Source organism: Podarcis gaigeae (genome assembly GCF_964106915.1).
Source record: "Podarcis gaigeae genome assembly, chromosome: 9".
In the NCBI taxonomy this organism is placed as follows: Eukaryota; Metazoa; Chordata; class Lepidosauria; order Squamata; family Lacertidae; genus Podarcis; species Podarcis gaigeae.
In genome coordinates this window covers 1,856,917-1,872,978 of record NC_139685.1, presented here as the reverse complement: position 1 = coordinate 1,872,978, position 16,062 = coordinate 1,856,917, and the positions used below count along the sequence as shown (strand labels likewise).

Genomic DNA, 16,062 nt, shown 5'->3' with positions numbered 1-16,062 from the left:
TGGTGCTCTGCCTGGCAAGCCAGCCGGTGGTAGCGATGAGGAGAAGAAAAGGAGCAGCAGCAGCAGCAGCAGCAGCAGCAGCAGCAGCAGCAGCAGCTAGGGAGAATGGCAGGGAGGAGGGCCAGGGCAGGCAGGCCTCCTGCTCCAGGGCCTTCCAAAGCCTGGAGCCAGGCAAGAACATCCCAGAAAACAGTGACAGTTGCAACAGATTCCGGTACCCCAAAGCTGGTCCTCTGAAGCTTTACAGAAGAGTTCTCCTTGGGACACTGTCACAAAAAATTCCTACTTAAAAACCCCCAGTATCAGCTGACTGGGCCTTTTACTCCTAGTGTAATTCCAGCTTAGATCAGAGTTCATGTGTTCAGAATTGATTTAAAATCAAGACAAATTGTATCACCAAGCCTCTATTTAAATCAATTACTTTAATCAACCTCTCCATTAGTAGTTCATTTTTTAAAGAAAGCACATTCTCATTTCTTCAGTCAAACACTGATTTACAACCAAACAGAACTTCTGCATGACATGAAGTAGCATTTTGTACTATGAATGAGGCTCATGCTTCCACTTTTTATGTGTAATCATTGTGCTGGATGCTTGCAGATTTTTATGCTATTAAGATGGTTTAAGAAGATTAAACATAATATTGTTTCTGGGCAATCCAGAGCAACACACGTTACCACTCCCCTCTGCTGGGTCCTAAGCCAGGATGGCCTCCATTCAGATCCAATGTATTTTTGACTCCCTAAGGAACATGAAATCATAGAACTGTAGAGTTGGAAGGGATCCCAAGCGTCATCTAGTCCAACCCTCTGCAATGCACATGCAGGATAAAATGCGGCTCAAAGCACAGAAAAGGTAAAGAGAGACCATATTGCATCGGTTGAAACATGGTCAGAAAGGAAGGTTAAAGGGATCAGGTACCAGGTGACGGGAAATAGCCTTGCCTGAGACCCTGGAGAGCTGCTGCCAGTCATGGCGGACAATATGGGGCCCGGTGGACAAATAGTCTTGCCTAGTATATGGCAGCTTGTTGTGTCCCATAAAACTCAAACGTACTACAGGAGATTACATCAAAGAAAGAAAATGAAGTTCCAAGGAGCACAAGCTACAATAAAAAGATAATGGAGTTTAGGAGAAGGATTCTTAACGGTCACCATTTTTACGCCTCTTTTATAAACAAGTGATCCAAAACTAATCTAAAGAACAAAATCAGCAATCCTATCCCCCTGCCCTGGATGAAAATCTACAGAACAGATCATGACAATCCTCAAATGGCATTGCTGTATGATTGCTAATGAAACAACTTTAAAAATCGGCCAGCTCTTTGTCAGTGGATTTTCTCTTGATCAAGATAAACACCACCTAATCTGCTGGCTCCTTTGGTAGCTCAGGGAACCCTATGGAAGCTCCCCATTGAGCTTTCTATGCAGCAAAGGGCCTTTGCTTCTCAGCAGGCAGCTATTATGCGCACAGGGCTTAAAAGAAAAATGTGTCCAAGATCAACTGTATGTTACCTGAAGTGTCAAGTGCACAAGGTGAAAGGTGAAATTTCATTAGGTCAGAGGTGGTATAAATAAAAATCTTATATGCCAAAGAAGAAAGGTCATTTAATATGAAGACATTGGAGATGACAAGCAATAACTTTAAGTAGGAATAGTGTGTTCCTACCTTCATTGATTAAAAATAAAATGGGAAGCACTAACAACAAAGAATACCCACAAACACATTATTCACCCCTGTGCTTTGAAATCTTACCCCAAGTCATTTCATTTGTATGCAACCTATCCTCAAAATCATGATAACAAAACATCCCAAAATCAATGACTGCAAGAAGAGTTTCGTAACAGGAATAATAAAAAGCAACAGAGAACAAATGCAACAGCATTCCAAACAACATTTCATTTCAACAGCATTTCCATACAACATACCGTATTTTTCGCTCTATAAGACGCACCCGACCATAGGACACACCTTGTTTTAGAGGGGGAGAACAAGAAAAAAAAATCTCTCCCTCTCTGCTCAGCGCCCCTTCAGCGAAGCGGCAGGAGAAATGGGGCCTCTTCCATTTCTCTTCCCACTTCGCTGAAGGGGCGCTGTGCAGCTCTCCCTCTCTGCTGAAGCCAGGAGAGTCTTGCTCTCCTGGCTTCAGAGAAAGGAACCTAAAGCCTGTGGAGCGCAGCGGGAACTCGTGCTGCGCTCCGCAAGCTTCAGGCAGCTATCCCTGAAGCCTGGAGAGTGAGAGGCGTCGGTGTACACTGACCCCTCTCGCTCTCCAGGCTTCAGTGAAAGCAACGCAAAGCCTCCGGAGCGCGGAGGAAGCGCTCCCTCTGCACTTCGGAGGCTTTGCGTTGCTATCTCTGAAGCCAAGGAGCCTGCATTCACTCCACAGGACACACATACATTTCCCCTTGATTTTTGGAGGGGGAAAAGTACGTCCTATAGAGTGAAAAATATGGTACATCTCTTGGTGGTAACAAAAACAAGGGAGCTTGAAATCAAATCAATTTATTTTGGTCACTGACCAGAATGCAACAACAGAGAGTATACAAACATAAATAGATTAAAATTAAGCTCTATGAGCTAATACACAATAAATAACTCAGATATAAAACAACTAAGATATATAAGTTAAAACCCTAATCACTAATTTAAAACATATTAAGACATCAGCTGTTAGATTCATTCAAAGCTTGTCCCCTTAATTTTATAGCAGCAGCACAGAATTTAGCAACTTTTAATGTAATTTCTGTTTCCTGTCTCCTATTAAGTATTTTAAGTAATAATCATCAGTTCTGCTTGGGGTTTGCTGCATGACTGGAGTGATAAACGCAGAGCATATAACTTTGTAGTAATGACAATGTAATAGGGCATGAGTAGCAGTTTCAACTTCCTTCAAACCACACAGGCATGTTTGCTTTGAATATGGTTTGCCTTCAAATCAGCCCTGCAGTAATTCTGATGAAAGGACATTAAATTTGGCAGGGGTAAAACCTGTTCTAAATTTGGGTCAGCTGCTTTGTGCTTCATTTCAGAAGTAAAAGTGATACACAAATATAATCCTTGGATGTGTAAATTCTAGGTAGAAATAGCCCCCATTCCCATAGACTCTCAAACCACATCTATCTATCTATCTATCTATCTATCTAGTATTTATGACCTAAAATTTTGAAATTTTGAATCTGTGAATAAATGTGGGAAATTGTTGGCTTGGCAATTAAAAAAAGAGACAGAAGCAAAGTACTATTACAAACATTGTATCTGATGGAAAATCTATGGAAAACCCTGCAGATATAAGAAAATGTTTTCAGAAATACTTTAAACAGCTGTATAAAAAAGGTAAAGAAGATAAGGATAAAATTGAGCAATTTCTTGCAGCGAATGAAATGCAGAAAATTTCAAGGATAAAAGATTCCAACTAAATGGCATGATTACAAGACAGGAGGTTGAGATGGCAATAAATAAGATGCAGTTAGGCAAAGCCCCGGGACTGGATGGTCTTTCTGCAAAATATTATAAAATTTTGAAAGATTGGCTAATTCAACTGTTGGCAGATGTGTGTAATAAGATTTTATGAGGGGACAAAGCTCCCGAAACCTGGAAAGATGCATTTATCACTCTGATTCCAAAAATAGATCAATATAGATCTGATGTAAAAAATTATAGACCAATCTCATTACTTAATGTGGACTATAAAATCTTTGCAAACATTTTGGCCAATAGATTTAAAAAGGTTCTATTAAATTATATACATAAGGACCAGGCAGGATTTCTGCCTGGGAGACATTTGAAAGATAACATTAGAAATATAATTGATATAATAGAAAGGTTGGAAGCGAAAATAAATTGTAAAGAAATGTTAATGTTTATTGATGCTGAAAAGGCCTTTGATAATGTTTCTTGGTTATTTATGATGAAAAACCTAGAAAGAATTGAGGTTGGCCAGGAATTTTTAAATCGTATCAATGAGATCTATTTTGAACAAAAAGCAAAAATCATAGTTAATAATGTGGTCTCAGAGGAAATCAGAATTGAGAAAGGAACCAGGCAAGGGTGCCTGCTTTCCCCTCTGCTATTTATTTCTGTTTTGGAGGTTTTGCTAAACATGTTGAGGAAAGAGGAGGAGGTTAAAGGCATTGTAGTAGGATCCAAGCAATATAAATTAAAAGCCTTTGCTGATCACTTGGTTTTAACTTTACAAGATCCAGAAACCAGTGCAGTAAAAGCACTGGAGCTGATTCAAGAGTTTGGGCAGGTAGCAGGATTTAAATTAAACAAGAGCAAAACCAAAGTTTTAGGGGAAAAACTTAGCAAATGAGGAAAGAAAAACCCTTTCTGAAAGGACAGGCCTTGTTTCTGTGAAAAAAGTTAAATATTTGCATGTGAATTTATCGGTAAAGAATTTGAATCTCTATAAAGATAACTATGAAAAATTATGGAATGAAATCAAGAAAGATCTTGAGATATGGTCAAACCTAAAACTTTCAATGATGGGCGGAGTATTGGTGGTTAAGATGAATGTATTGGCGAAGATGTTGTTTTCATTTCAAGCTCTACCAATCATTGATAATGTTAAATGTTTTAAACAATGGCAGAAGGCATTGTCTAAATTTATCTGGCAGGAGGAAAAACATAGAATTAAATATAAATTACTTACAGATATAAAAGAAAGAGGGGTTTTTTCCCTACGAGACCTGAAGATATACTTTGAAGCTGCTGCCTTCTGCTGGATCAAGGATTGGATTCAATTAGAGAATGATGATGTGTTAGATTTGGAGGGACTGGATAATCGAGTTGGATGCCATGCATATCTATGGTATGACCAGATAAAGGCCCACAGTGGTTTTAAGAATCATGTAATTAGAAATGTGTTATACAATATATGGACTAGATATAAAGATCTCTTAGTAAGAAAAACACCAAAATGGATTTCGCCAATGGAAGCACAGGCCCCAAAAAAGTTAAATATGGAAAACAAATGGTTGAGCTAAGATTTGTTGTTAGGGGATCAGGAAGGTTTTAAATTAAAACCATTTGAACAAATTAAATATAAAGTGAATTGGTTGCAATATTATCAAATTAATGAATTATATAAGATGGATAAGAGAAATGGTTTTGCAACAGAAAAAAACAAATTGGAAACGGAGTTGTTAAATACTAATGATAAGAATATGTCTAAAATGTATAATTTGTTGTTGGAGTGGCATACAAAGGATGAACAAGTTAAATCGGTTATGACTGATTGGGGAAGAGATGTGGGACATAATATAATGATGGAGGATTGGGAGAGGCTATGGAAGAAAGGGGTTAAGTTCACTGCATTTACGATGTTAAAGGAAAATATTATGAAGATGATGTATAGATGGTACTTGACCCCTGTAAAACTAGCAAAGATTTATCACAATAGTGATAACCTTTGTTGGAAATGTAAAGAAAAAGAAAGTACTTTTTTCCATATGTGGTGGACTTGCCCCAAAGTGAAAGACTTCTGGGAGAAGATTTATAATGAACTGAAAAAAAAGTTGAAATATACATTTATTAAGAAACCAAAGGCCTTTCTTCTCGGAATAACAGGTTTAGAATTGCCCAAGAAATATGTTGAATTATTTTTGTATGCCACAACGGCCGTCCGAATATTACTTGCTAAAAATTGGAAAACATAAGAACTACCAACAGTGGAAGATTGGCAGATGAAGACCTACCACTTCTTCGTCGGAAAGCTCCCGTCCTTGGATGCTGCTGTTTTCTCTCACTGCTTGTTGATGCTTTTTACCTTTAATATGGCTAAAGAGATAGACCTCTGAGGAAATCTGAAAAGGGATTTAAAAAAAGAATCTGAGTAAAGTACAGTGCAAGGAGGAGGGAGTCCTGCATTAAATTAGGCAGCAGTGTATGTCTCCTCCTCCTTTTCTCCCACACAAGAGGGAGCTGTCCAACTTGCCTTCCATTATAAACACATATAATATCTGAAAATGAAGAATACTCCTTGCTTCAGAAGTACTGTCTTACCCATAGGCAAAATTGATTACTCAATCTAAATAATGTTATTTAATGAGTTGTGGTTTTTTTAAATAATTGAGTTGCATTGCTAGCGGAAATATTACACAAAAAACAAAACAAAAAACAAAGCAACTTTAGAACAATTCTGTAATGTAGGCTAGTATCATTGTATTATTATTATATTATTATTATTGCCATCTTGCAGATGACCTGTCTGTGCGTGTGCACACCTACACTTGTGAGAGGAAGAAGGAGTGGGGAATCGAGTGGCTGGCCTAAGGACCAGCTGAGGTGAAATCGAAACAGGGGACCTTCCTGTCTCACAAAACACTTCTTAGTTTAAGCTACTCTTCTACAATAGTTTGAGATGTTGCATGGTAATTTATTTAATTCCATTTATTAATTTCTCCCCCCAAAAATATCTCAAAGTGATTTCCCAATAAAAACATCTGCAATAAAACCAATTTCATATAGCAATAAAAAATAGTGGGGTCAATTCAACTAAGGTATACTCCAGAGTAGGTGGACTGAAACTAATGACTCTAACTTTGTCAACCTGCTCATTAATTTCAATGGGTATATTCAGAGTAGGACTGCTATTGGATACAGCCCAATTAAAAACACTTTCAGATGTAAAAACAATTTCAAATCCAATATATACACAGACTGGGATAACTATCTCCACTCAAAAGGTCTGTTGAAACAGGAAGGAGCAGATCATGCGGCACAGTCTGCACAAACTCAAGAGAATTATAAGCTCACCAAGACATTGCACAGTGAGCACTGCTTCTTCCGCTCATACGGTGTAAGCTTAGGGGCGTAGTCCGTATTTGCATGTCTTCCGCTGCTCAGCTCTGCTGCTTTTTCTTTCCTCTGTTCTATTTGCTCCATGTGCCTCCGAATGCTCTCATCATGCTGAGCAAAATCAGAAGTAGTAAACAGTGGTCAAAAACACAGCTAAAGGGCTTGACATCAAATCAGTGTAAAACAATGGCACTACTGGAAATAGCAAGTTAATTTAGAAAATCCTAAACATAAACTAATAGTTTAGGGGAATGGAGATGCAATTTTTCTCAATGCCACATACCTTCCAATAAATTAACGGTAGAGTTTAGCTTTATTTTAGGTTAGTTTTGGCCTTATTTATTCCATCCTACCTGCCTCTCCCCACTTTGCAATCCTTTTAAATGTTTCCTGTTAGTCCCACCTTCTAGAGCTCTGTTTGCTGTGATCTGCTTCCCATCCCCATCTTTTGTCTCCATACTGAATCACTGTTGCTTAATGAGACTTAAGTACAGAATCAGTATAACGCTTACAACAATACTCGCAGGCGGACAAATTGGTGTTTGACTATCTTCCAGCAACGCCTATGACTTCCACATGTGGCGGCTGTGCCCAAAAGCCTAGTGTGCCAACACTGGGAAGCAGGTTCTCATGACTCGCTGACCTGTGGACCAAAGACCTTCAAGATTTGACAATAAAGGAAGAACTAACTTTTCACAAGAAGGAGAAGCCAGAGAAGTTTGACCAAAACCAGAAAACCAGAGAGGGAGCTAACATGTTTGGCATGTTCTGCAGGCAGCTTTCTTCTGTCACACAACTGCTTTCTTCTACTCGGTCCTGATATCACATCTGAAGAAGTGTGCATGCACACGAAAGCTCATACCAAGAACTAACTTAGTTGGTCTTTAAGGTGCTACTGGAAGGAATTTTTTTTGTTTTGACTATGGCAGACCAACACGGCTACCTATCTGTAACTGATATCACTTTGTTAAACAAAAAATGCCAGAGATAAAGACAAGAACTCCACAAATAGCAACTAATTTTCAGGCTCTACCTTCAGCTGGATCTTTTTCTGCAGTTCTTCCATAGCTTCCTGCTGAGCTGCTGTCAGAGCAGCTAGCCTCTCTTCTCGATCTCTATGCAAATAAGAGGGTGAAGATAAAACATTTTAAAAGATACAAAGAATTCACCCCATACCTTGTAATATATAGATATAGATCTCAAAGTGATTTACAATCAAGCAGTGTATAAAGCTTATGAAATAAATAAATAAATAAATAAATAAATAAGTAAGTAAGTAAGTAAGTAAGTAAGAAAGAAAGAAAGAAAGAAAGAATGCCCACCATTTCCAAATGGAATAAAATGAGCTGTGTCCAATGCAGAAGCAGGTGGGGATGAAAGTGGGGCAAAACACACAACTGGGTTAAAAGCTGGCTGCAGCTTTTATTGACACACTTCTAAATAGAAAGCAGCACCCAAGTGCATCAGCAACAGGGCAGCAGGTGGCATTAGGCAAAGGCTGACACAGATCAACACCCTTGGCTTCCACCCTTATGCTTCAGGATTTGTTTGGGGGCCTAAAGGACCCAAGGCGCCAAAAGAAATGCCTCCCTTGAGGTTTAAAAGGACGCCTAACCTGCTTACCCTTTCTATGCAGAGTTCCTGGCCACTGTAAATAACACCAGCTGCGACAATGAATATTCCCGGCAGCGGATTACCAGGTCAACCCTCAAGAGCTCAGAAATGGATCCAATAGCTGAGAAAGACTGTTCCTTTTTATTGTTTGAGAATTCAAAGACAAAAACCTACTGGACATCTGAAGCTGGTGAAAAACACACACGGAAACCTCTGGTTTCAATAAAACGTAATATATAAACAACAACTTTAGAGAAAACAAGGCTGGCAACATTAACCCCCGCTGTGTGGAAATGCCTTGGAGATGGCTGCAGCGCCTGGAGACAGCCAGGTTGTGTATCCAACAGAAGTGACCAGAGGAGGGATGACCAATGGGAGGAGCACAGACAGAAAAAAATGCCATGGTGCATCTGCAGGAGCACAACCGGATGCCTTCCGCTGCCCCAGCTGCAACAAAACATGTCTCTCCCATATTGGTCTCTACAGCTACAGCAGGCGCTGTAACTCTCCAATGGTTTGATTTCATCCCCAAATGCACACACCTCCAGCGTTTCCTGAGACAGACGGATGCCAACAACAACTATAGAGCACCTACATTGACCTCACAAACATTTATTAGTGTTGTTGCATGAATTGAATTGATGGGACTAGTATTCTTCAACTTCTTTGACATCTAAAATGTTCAGAAACCTTCCTGATAACCAATTCAATTTATGTTGTAGGCAGGGGAATCCAAGCTGGCAGGTTGACAGACAAGACTCCTTCTACAACAATGCCTTAATTTCCACTATGGATTGTGAAATCTTCCCTGATATTTCTGCCCCACTGAACAGAGAGGAAGATTGTTTAGGACATTTTCTTGCAAAAGCAGATGTGCAAATTTTGCAAGGGCCAGGTTTCCCAAATGATCTTTTCTTATCGCAGCACATGAATGCATTGCGTCCTGTTTGAAGCCCTGTGTGGCTGGGCTGTGCTTATCACAATCTGGGCTGTGCTTATCACCATTCCTTGTCTAATTGATTTACTTGATTTACTCCCCACAGACAGCATCTTAAAAAGCAGAGACATCACCTTGCCAACAAAGGTCTGTACAGTTAAAGCTATGGTTTTCCCAGTAGTGATGTATGGAAGTGAGAGCTGGACCATAAAGAAGGCTGATCGCTGAAGAATTGATGCTTTTGAATTATGGTGCTGGAGGAGACTCTTGAGAGTCCCATGGACTGCAAGAAAATCAAACCTTAAGGAAATCTGTTCTTAAGGAAATCAGCCCTGAGTGCTCACTGGAAGGACAGATCGTGAAGCTGAGGCTCCAAGACTTTGGCCACCTCAGGAGAAGAGAAGACTCCCTGGAAAAGACCCTGATATTGGGAAAGATGGACGGCACAAGGAGAAGGGGACGACAGAGGACGAGATGGTGGGACAGTGTTCTCGAAGCTACCAACATTCACAAAAGCCCCCTAAAGCAGGGGTGGGTGACCCCTGACCCTTGGAAGATTGTCCACTAAATAATTTCAAATGCCCTCTGCAAGCAACTGGTTAACTGGAGTCTCCTTCTTTGGAGGTCTTTAAGCAGAGGCTTGACAACCAGGAGTGCTCTGATGGTGTTTCCTGCTTGGCAGGGGGTTGGACTCAATGGCCCTTGTGGTCTCTTCCAACTCTATGATTCTATGAAGACCGCTGGCAAGAGCAACCTGTCCCTCCCACAACTGCCTGTCAGGAGAAGAGAGAAAGAAGGGGGATGCTCCACCCCTGAGACCTTCCCCAAGCATTAAGTACTGCAACCTTTGGTTGCAGGTCTAATATTTTAATCAGGAATGAATATTACATAGACAGAACTTCATTAATGAAGAACAGACACATGAACTAGAACAAAATGCCTGCCACTATTTCTTAGATAAATGGGCTCCATAATCTTCTCCTGACAGGTAAAGCATATTTACAAGCTAGCAAAATAATGGCCATTATTTGTGTGTGTGAGTGACATATAAAACAACCACTTTCTGACTTCCACCTCTCTAGCCGGATTACTCACAGGGCAGTTTCAAATCAAAACTTAATGTTACATTGGATAGTTCAGGAAGAGGCTGTGAAAGAAAATTTCAGTTTCTATGTCAACTAGAACCTTCAAAATACCTTCTGGTACTTTATGTTCTCCTCTAAAAAATGGGCCATGTCCTGACTTTACAGTAGTAATGTTGCAAGTGAAACTCGGTTCTAGGTCAGAATGTTAATAGCTAGCCTTGTCAAAGCTGAAGCATATCATTTATTTGGGCAATCTGATACTGATGGCAAAGAACTTCAGGTCAACCTGGGTGAGAGACAGCATCCACATAATGTCAGAAACATGGCTGCTCCACAAATGATGTTTTGCTTAGATGGAGGGAGGAAGGGGTGGTCATGGCCACTCTTGGATCTGGGCCCTTCTGCTGCTGGCTTTGTACCTCACCACTGACAGCGTGCTGCCCTGACACGGCCCGGAGGAGATGCAACCTCTTGACAGAAAAAAGGACGACCACCTTAACAAAAACCCAAGAGAATCTGTCTTTTACCAAGACCCATAAAGAGTGCTGAGGATAGCAGAGTTTAAGAGAATCAAGGTTGCTACCTGGCCCTTTCACGAGCTGCATCTTCCCGGGCTCTCTCCTTCTCCTGCCGCTGCTGTTCAATCCGAGCTTCCTGCTCTTTTCTTTTCGTTAGCAACTCTTCAACCCGGGCTTGGCGTTCTGCTTCCAAAGCCCTTTTGCGTTCCTGGAGAGCAAGCATCTCAGGTTAAAAATCTCAGAACATGAGCAGAAGAAGCAAGCAGCTTTTAATAGGCCCATTTTCAAAAACTTCTGGATGAGCGCAGGGACAGATAGTTCAGCCCAGGGGGGCAGAAGTGTGGCCCTATTTTTATGCACTGTTATACTGCTTGAAAGACAAATGAAACTGCTAAAAGCAATTTTATACTGACTCTGTTATTACTGGTTGCATTTGTAAAGTCCAGCAATACCTGCACAGCTTCATCACGTGCTTGTTTCTCCTCCTGCCTTCGCTGACGCTCTTCCTGCAACTCGTTCAGCCTTTGCTCATACTCTTTTAGCTTGGACAAAACATCATGGCGCTTATTCTGGGCTTCTAATGTGTTTATAAATGCTATCTCATTTACCTGCAATTAAAACAAAGTTTGAATATGAGTGATAAAGAAGTCTTTAAAAATTGGGCAACAGCAGTATATAAAACATCATAAAGACTCTGGACAATTAACAGCAACCAGAATCCTGAAACCAAATCACTCCCCAGGGTGAGAGAGGAAAGTACTGTAAAGAAACCACTGGCTGAGCAGGTTGGCTTCTTAGAACCCAGTCTCGGCTTCCTTGAGGAAGGACTTATGGCAAGAGATGTGTTGCACCTCATAGCAGTTGGCAAAAATGTGTTTGCTAAGAGTCTCGCGAAACTGATCAGGACAGCTTTATACTAAATCCTGAGGGAGACGGAGACAATATTACAGAGGACAAAGGAACAACTGCTACTGAGAATAAAAGCCTCACTGAGGCACAGGAAACTGACGTGGTGCTCCAAAAGCCTGCTAACTGACTGGCAGTGAAATCCAAGGGTTTCAGACAGGGGTCTTTCCTAACCTTGACAGAGATTGGACTTGGGACCTTTTGCATGCAAAGCATGTGCTCTACCAGACCCTATGGCCCTTCCCCTACAGAGCACTCTGCTCCTTAGCTGCCTAGGATCCTTTGCTAATCATTAGCCTGCCCAAAAGAACTACTCTTCTCTCTTGGATCTGGCAGTCATCTTGTTTTATGATAGGCCCCCACAGTAGCCATTTTCTGACTGATGCTCACTGCACTTTCTCAAAAATCCAAATGTGCCCACTGGCCAAAAAGGTTAGACAGCCCTGGTTTTGAGGATATCAGCACCTGAGAAATTCCACCAGTAATTTGATGATCTGCATCCAACCCAACTGAACCAGTTTACACAACCAGTTCACTTTCTGGACTTTGCAAGGGCCATATTAAAACCAACCAACCAACCAACCAACCAACCAACCAACCAACCAAGAAAATGGTTAAGCACTACAATATGTGCTGCAAAAAAAGGTCACAGTTTCCAAATCTGACTTTAACATTACAGTGGTGCCTCGCAAGACGAAATTAATTCGTTCCGCAAGTTTTTTCGTCTTACGAGTTTTTCGTCTTGCGAAGCACGGTGTCCCATAGGAATGCATTGAAAATCATTCTATGGAAACCGCCTTCAGACCAGGTCCGGGGACAGTCTGTCCCCCGACCTCTTCTGAAGGCTGGGGGGGGGGGACAAGGGCTTTTCTTCCCACCCCCAGCATTTTAAAAAACCCCGGGACAGCAGAGGACTTCTCCGCTGTCCCGGGGCGATTTTAAGATTTGAGAGCCAGTGTAGTGTAGTGGTTAAGAGCGGTAGTCACGTAATCTGGTGAACTGGGTTCGTGTCTCCGCTCCTCCACATGCAGCTGCTGGGTGACCTTGGGCCAGTCACGCTTCTTTGAAGTCTCTCAGCCCCACTCACCTCACAGAGGGTTTGTTGTGGGGGAGGAAGGGAAAGGAGAATGTTAGCCGCTTTGAGACTCCTTAAAGGGAGTGAAAGGCGGGATATCAAATCCAAACTCTTCTTCTTCTTAAAGCCCCCGGGAAGGCAGGCGGCGGGGGGGGGAGAGCAAAGACTTTCGCCCCCCGCCTGCGTCCAGGACCTCTTCTGAAGGCCGGCGGGGGGCGAAAGTCTTTGCTCCCCCCCCCCCCCGTCTGCCTTCAAAAGCCGTCCGGGATAGCGGGAAGCGCTTCCCTGCTATCCCGGACCGCTTTTAAAATGCTGGCGGTGGGGAGCAAAGCCTTTCGGCCCCTGCCGGCCTTCCTGGACCTCTTCTGAAGGCCGGAGGGGGGGGGGGGGAAAGGCTTTGCTCTCCACTGCCAGCATTTAAAAGAGGTCCCCAGAGATTTCCCTATGGGCTTTCTTCTTGAGAAGCAAGCCCATAGGGAAATTCGTCTTGCGAAGCAACTCGCAAACGGAAAACCCTTTCGTCTTGCGGGTTTTCCGTCTTGCGAGGCATTCGTCTTGCGGGGCACCACTGTATTAGCAAAAGTTTGATGTTTTCAAATAAACACTTTCCATGTTGCTGACTAATTTCTCTAACTCAGAATTTCAGAAGCCTCAACTGATGCGTCAGCAGCCATTTCAGTTGTTTTAAACTTTGGGAACAGGCCTGGTGCGTGAGCTGGGAAAGCCTCCAACTCTTGGAACAGCCAAAGAGAATAATGGGGTTATGTGACTCTAATTTGGCAAGGAACAGCAAAAGATTAATTAAATTGCTTACAAGGAGTTCTGATCAGCTCTACAAATATAAGGAAAGCCATCATTTTCCTAATGCCAAGTTATCTGAGTCAGTTTTGAAGTGGGTTTAAGCTGTGAGATGTTTATATACAGAAGTTCCTATGTGTGTTGTCCTTTTTCTGCTATCTGCCCTTTCCTGATAAGTTTCCAATAAGCAAACTTCCTCCTTGTGCTCACCCTGACGCCAGAGAGATATAGCCCCATATAGTGTGCCCTGACATATGAGTTGTGCTCCTCTTGCATGAAGTTTAAATGCTACTGCTGGTAAGCTGTACTTGCTTGTTAAGCAGCGCAATATCCTCTGCTCTGTTGTGGCAACATGGGCAGGGTGGTCGTCCTCATAAGGCAAGCTTATTTTAACTGGGTGAGATGCCCCCAGTAGGGCTCCCTCCTCCTTGCCACTGTCTCCACTGCAAATTAGAAACTTCTAAACCAAACCTGGATCACTGCACAAAAGTAGGTGCATCCACCTAAATTCTGCCCAAAGTAGACCCATCAAAATTAATGGACCTAAATAAGCCATGTCCTTTAATTTCAACAGGCCTTCTCTGAATAGGAAGCAGCAATGTATCTGAATACAAGTTGCTAAAAACCACAGGAGGGGAGAGGGCTCTTTTGCTCGGATCCTGCTTCCTGGTTTCCCAGACACCAGATTCTGCGGGTGCAGAATGCTGCAGCGAGGCTCCTCAAGGGGTCCCTGCCATGGGAGCATATTCACCCAGTGCTTTACCAGTTTCACTGGCTCCCAGTGGAGTATCGGGTCAGGTTTTAAGGTGCTGGTTTTGACCTTTAAAGCCCTTTGTGGCTTAGGGCCCTCGTACTTACGGGACTGCCTCTCCTGGTCTGCCCCGCGGAGGACCTTAAGGTCCATGAATAATCATAGTTTAGAGGTCCTGGGCCCTAAGGAAATTAGATTATCCTCCACCAGGGCCAGGGCATTCTCAGTGATGGCTCCGACCTGGTGGAATGCTCTGTCCCATGAGACCAGGGCCCTGCAGGATTGAACTTCCTTCCGCAGGGCCTGTAAGACAGAACATTCCACCTGGCTTTCAATTTGAACCTGGCCCGATCTTTTGTTCCACTTCCTTCCCTCCCCCTCCCCTTTTCGTGAAGATTGCCTGCTCTGGGATCCCACAGCTGGTTCTCCCCTGGTCTCCTCGCTGGCCCAAGTGGGACTAATTTAGCCAGCTAGCCCTGGTGATTATCTAATGTTTATTGAATGGATTTCCCCCGTAAATTGATTTTTGATTTTATGGTTATTTATGCTTTATACCGTATTTTATGCTTTTTTGGGGGGAGCATCAATTAAGTGTTTTAAATTTGTTGTTAGCCGCCCTCAGCCTGGTTTCCTGAACCGGGAAGGGTGGGGTATAAATAAAAAAATATATATTATTATTCTTATAAAATTACTGCAGTGAAAACATTACAGCACCATTGCATCTCTTTTACTGTGTGTGCACACATGCACGCATGGACGCATATGAGAGACCTTTGTCTACAGGGATACTAAATGAAGAAACAAAGACAGGTTTTCTGCTTTGTTTACTGAGAGGACCACATTTACAGAATGGATTTTGCAGCTCAGTGAGCAGCCATCAATGGGAATTTAAGAGACAAAAGAGGTGGCAGCAGAAGTCCTAGCTTTCTTCCTCTACTTCCTCTCAACTAGTAATTCTGACCCAATTAATCTTGATCTTCAAGAGCAAAGGGACAACAGATATTGCGCAGCTTAGCATATGCAACACTTCTCACACATCTGTTTAGTTGAGAACTACATTACATTATTTAGTTAATTTGATTACAGAAGTCACACGGGCTTAATGAGCCAAGGATGAAGGTAAATCCAGTTAGAATTCCATTCTCAACTAAGAGATGGAAACAGCTGTTACGCTAACAGAAGAAGCCAAAGGTCTCACAACGCACCTGACCTGGCAGTAAGTATCTTCACACAACAGACGAAATGTGTACAAACAGTTTTTCAATTTTTTCTTCTCTTCTTTCTTTATGCCTCCATTGCCTCCTAATTTTTATTCAATGCCCCCTGCATTGCACCCAGGGCTACTACTGCCCCCTTGGATCATTGCAGCACCCCCAGGGGGCGGTATTGCCCACTTTGGGAAACATTGGTTTATACAATTACAATGCTTCATAACTGTCCATCTGCCATGACACAGCATCAATTTGCAGTTACTAGCCAAGCAAACCAAGTAACCATTGGGCTGTATCCAAACATTCTGCTGCTCCAACAGAACTACTCCTTCCATCAGAGAAAGGGAACCTTTGGTATTTAATTGT

At 42.2% G+C, this 16,062-nt stretch overlaps 3 protein-coding genes across 6 annotated transcripts in view; all 3 read right to left on the bottom strand.

Annotated features, from left to right (window-relative positions):
- The window catches only part of TSPAN3 (tetraspanin 3), a 939,276-nt gene that overhangs the window by 745,519 nt on the left and 177,695 nt on the right, over window positions 1-16,062 (bottom strand). The gene's annotated exons all lie outside the window — the stretch shown is intronic.
- The window catches only part of SCAPER (S-phase cyclin A associated protein in the ER), a 220,411-nt gene that overhangs the window by 135,171 nt on the left and 69,178 nt on the right, over window positions 1-16,062 (bottom strand). For all 4 annotated transcript variants that reach the window (XM_083698190.1, XM_083698191.1, XM_083698192.1 and 1 more), the window contains 5 exons: window positions 11,408-11,563; window positions 11,021-11,163; window positions 7,835-7,916; window positions 6,760-6,912; window positions 5,700-5,807 (listed from right to left, as the gene is read on the bottom strand). In XM_083698190.1, coding sequence (XP_083554316.1) covers window positions 5,700-5,807; window positions 6,760-6,912; window positions 7,835-7,916; window positions 11,021-11,163; window positions 11,408-11,563 — 642 coding nt within the window. The remainder of the gene's footprint in view (window positions 1-5,699; window positions 5,808-6,759; window positions 6,913-7,834; window positions 7,917-11,020; window positions 11,164-11,407; window positions 11,564-16,062) is intronic.
- The window catches only part of ETFA (electron transfer flavoprotein subunit alpha), a 284,709-nt gene that overhangs the window by 234,280 nt on the left and 34,367 nt on the right, over window positions 1-16,062 (bottom strand). The gene's annotated exons all lie outside the window — the stretch shown is intronic.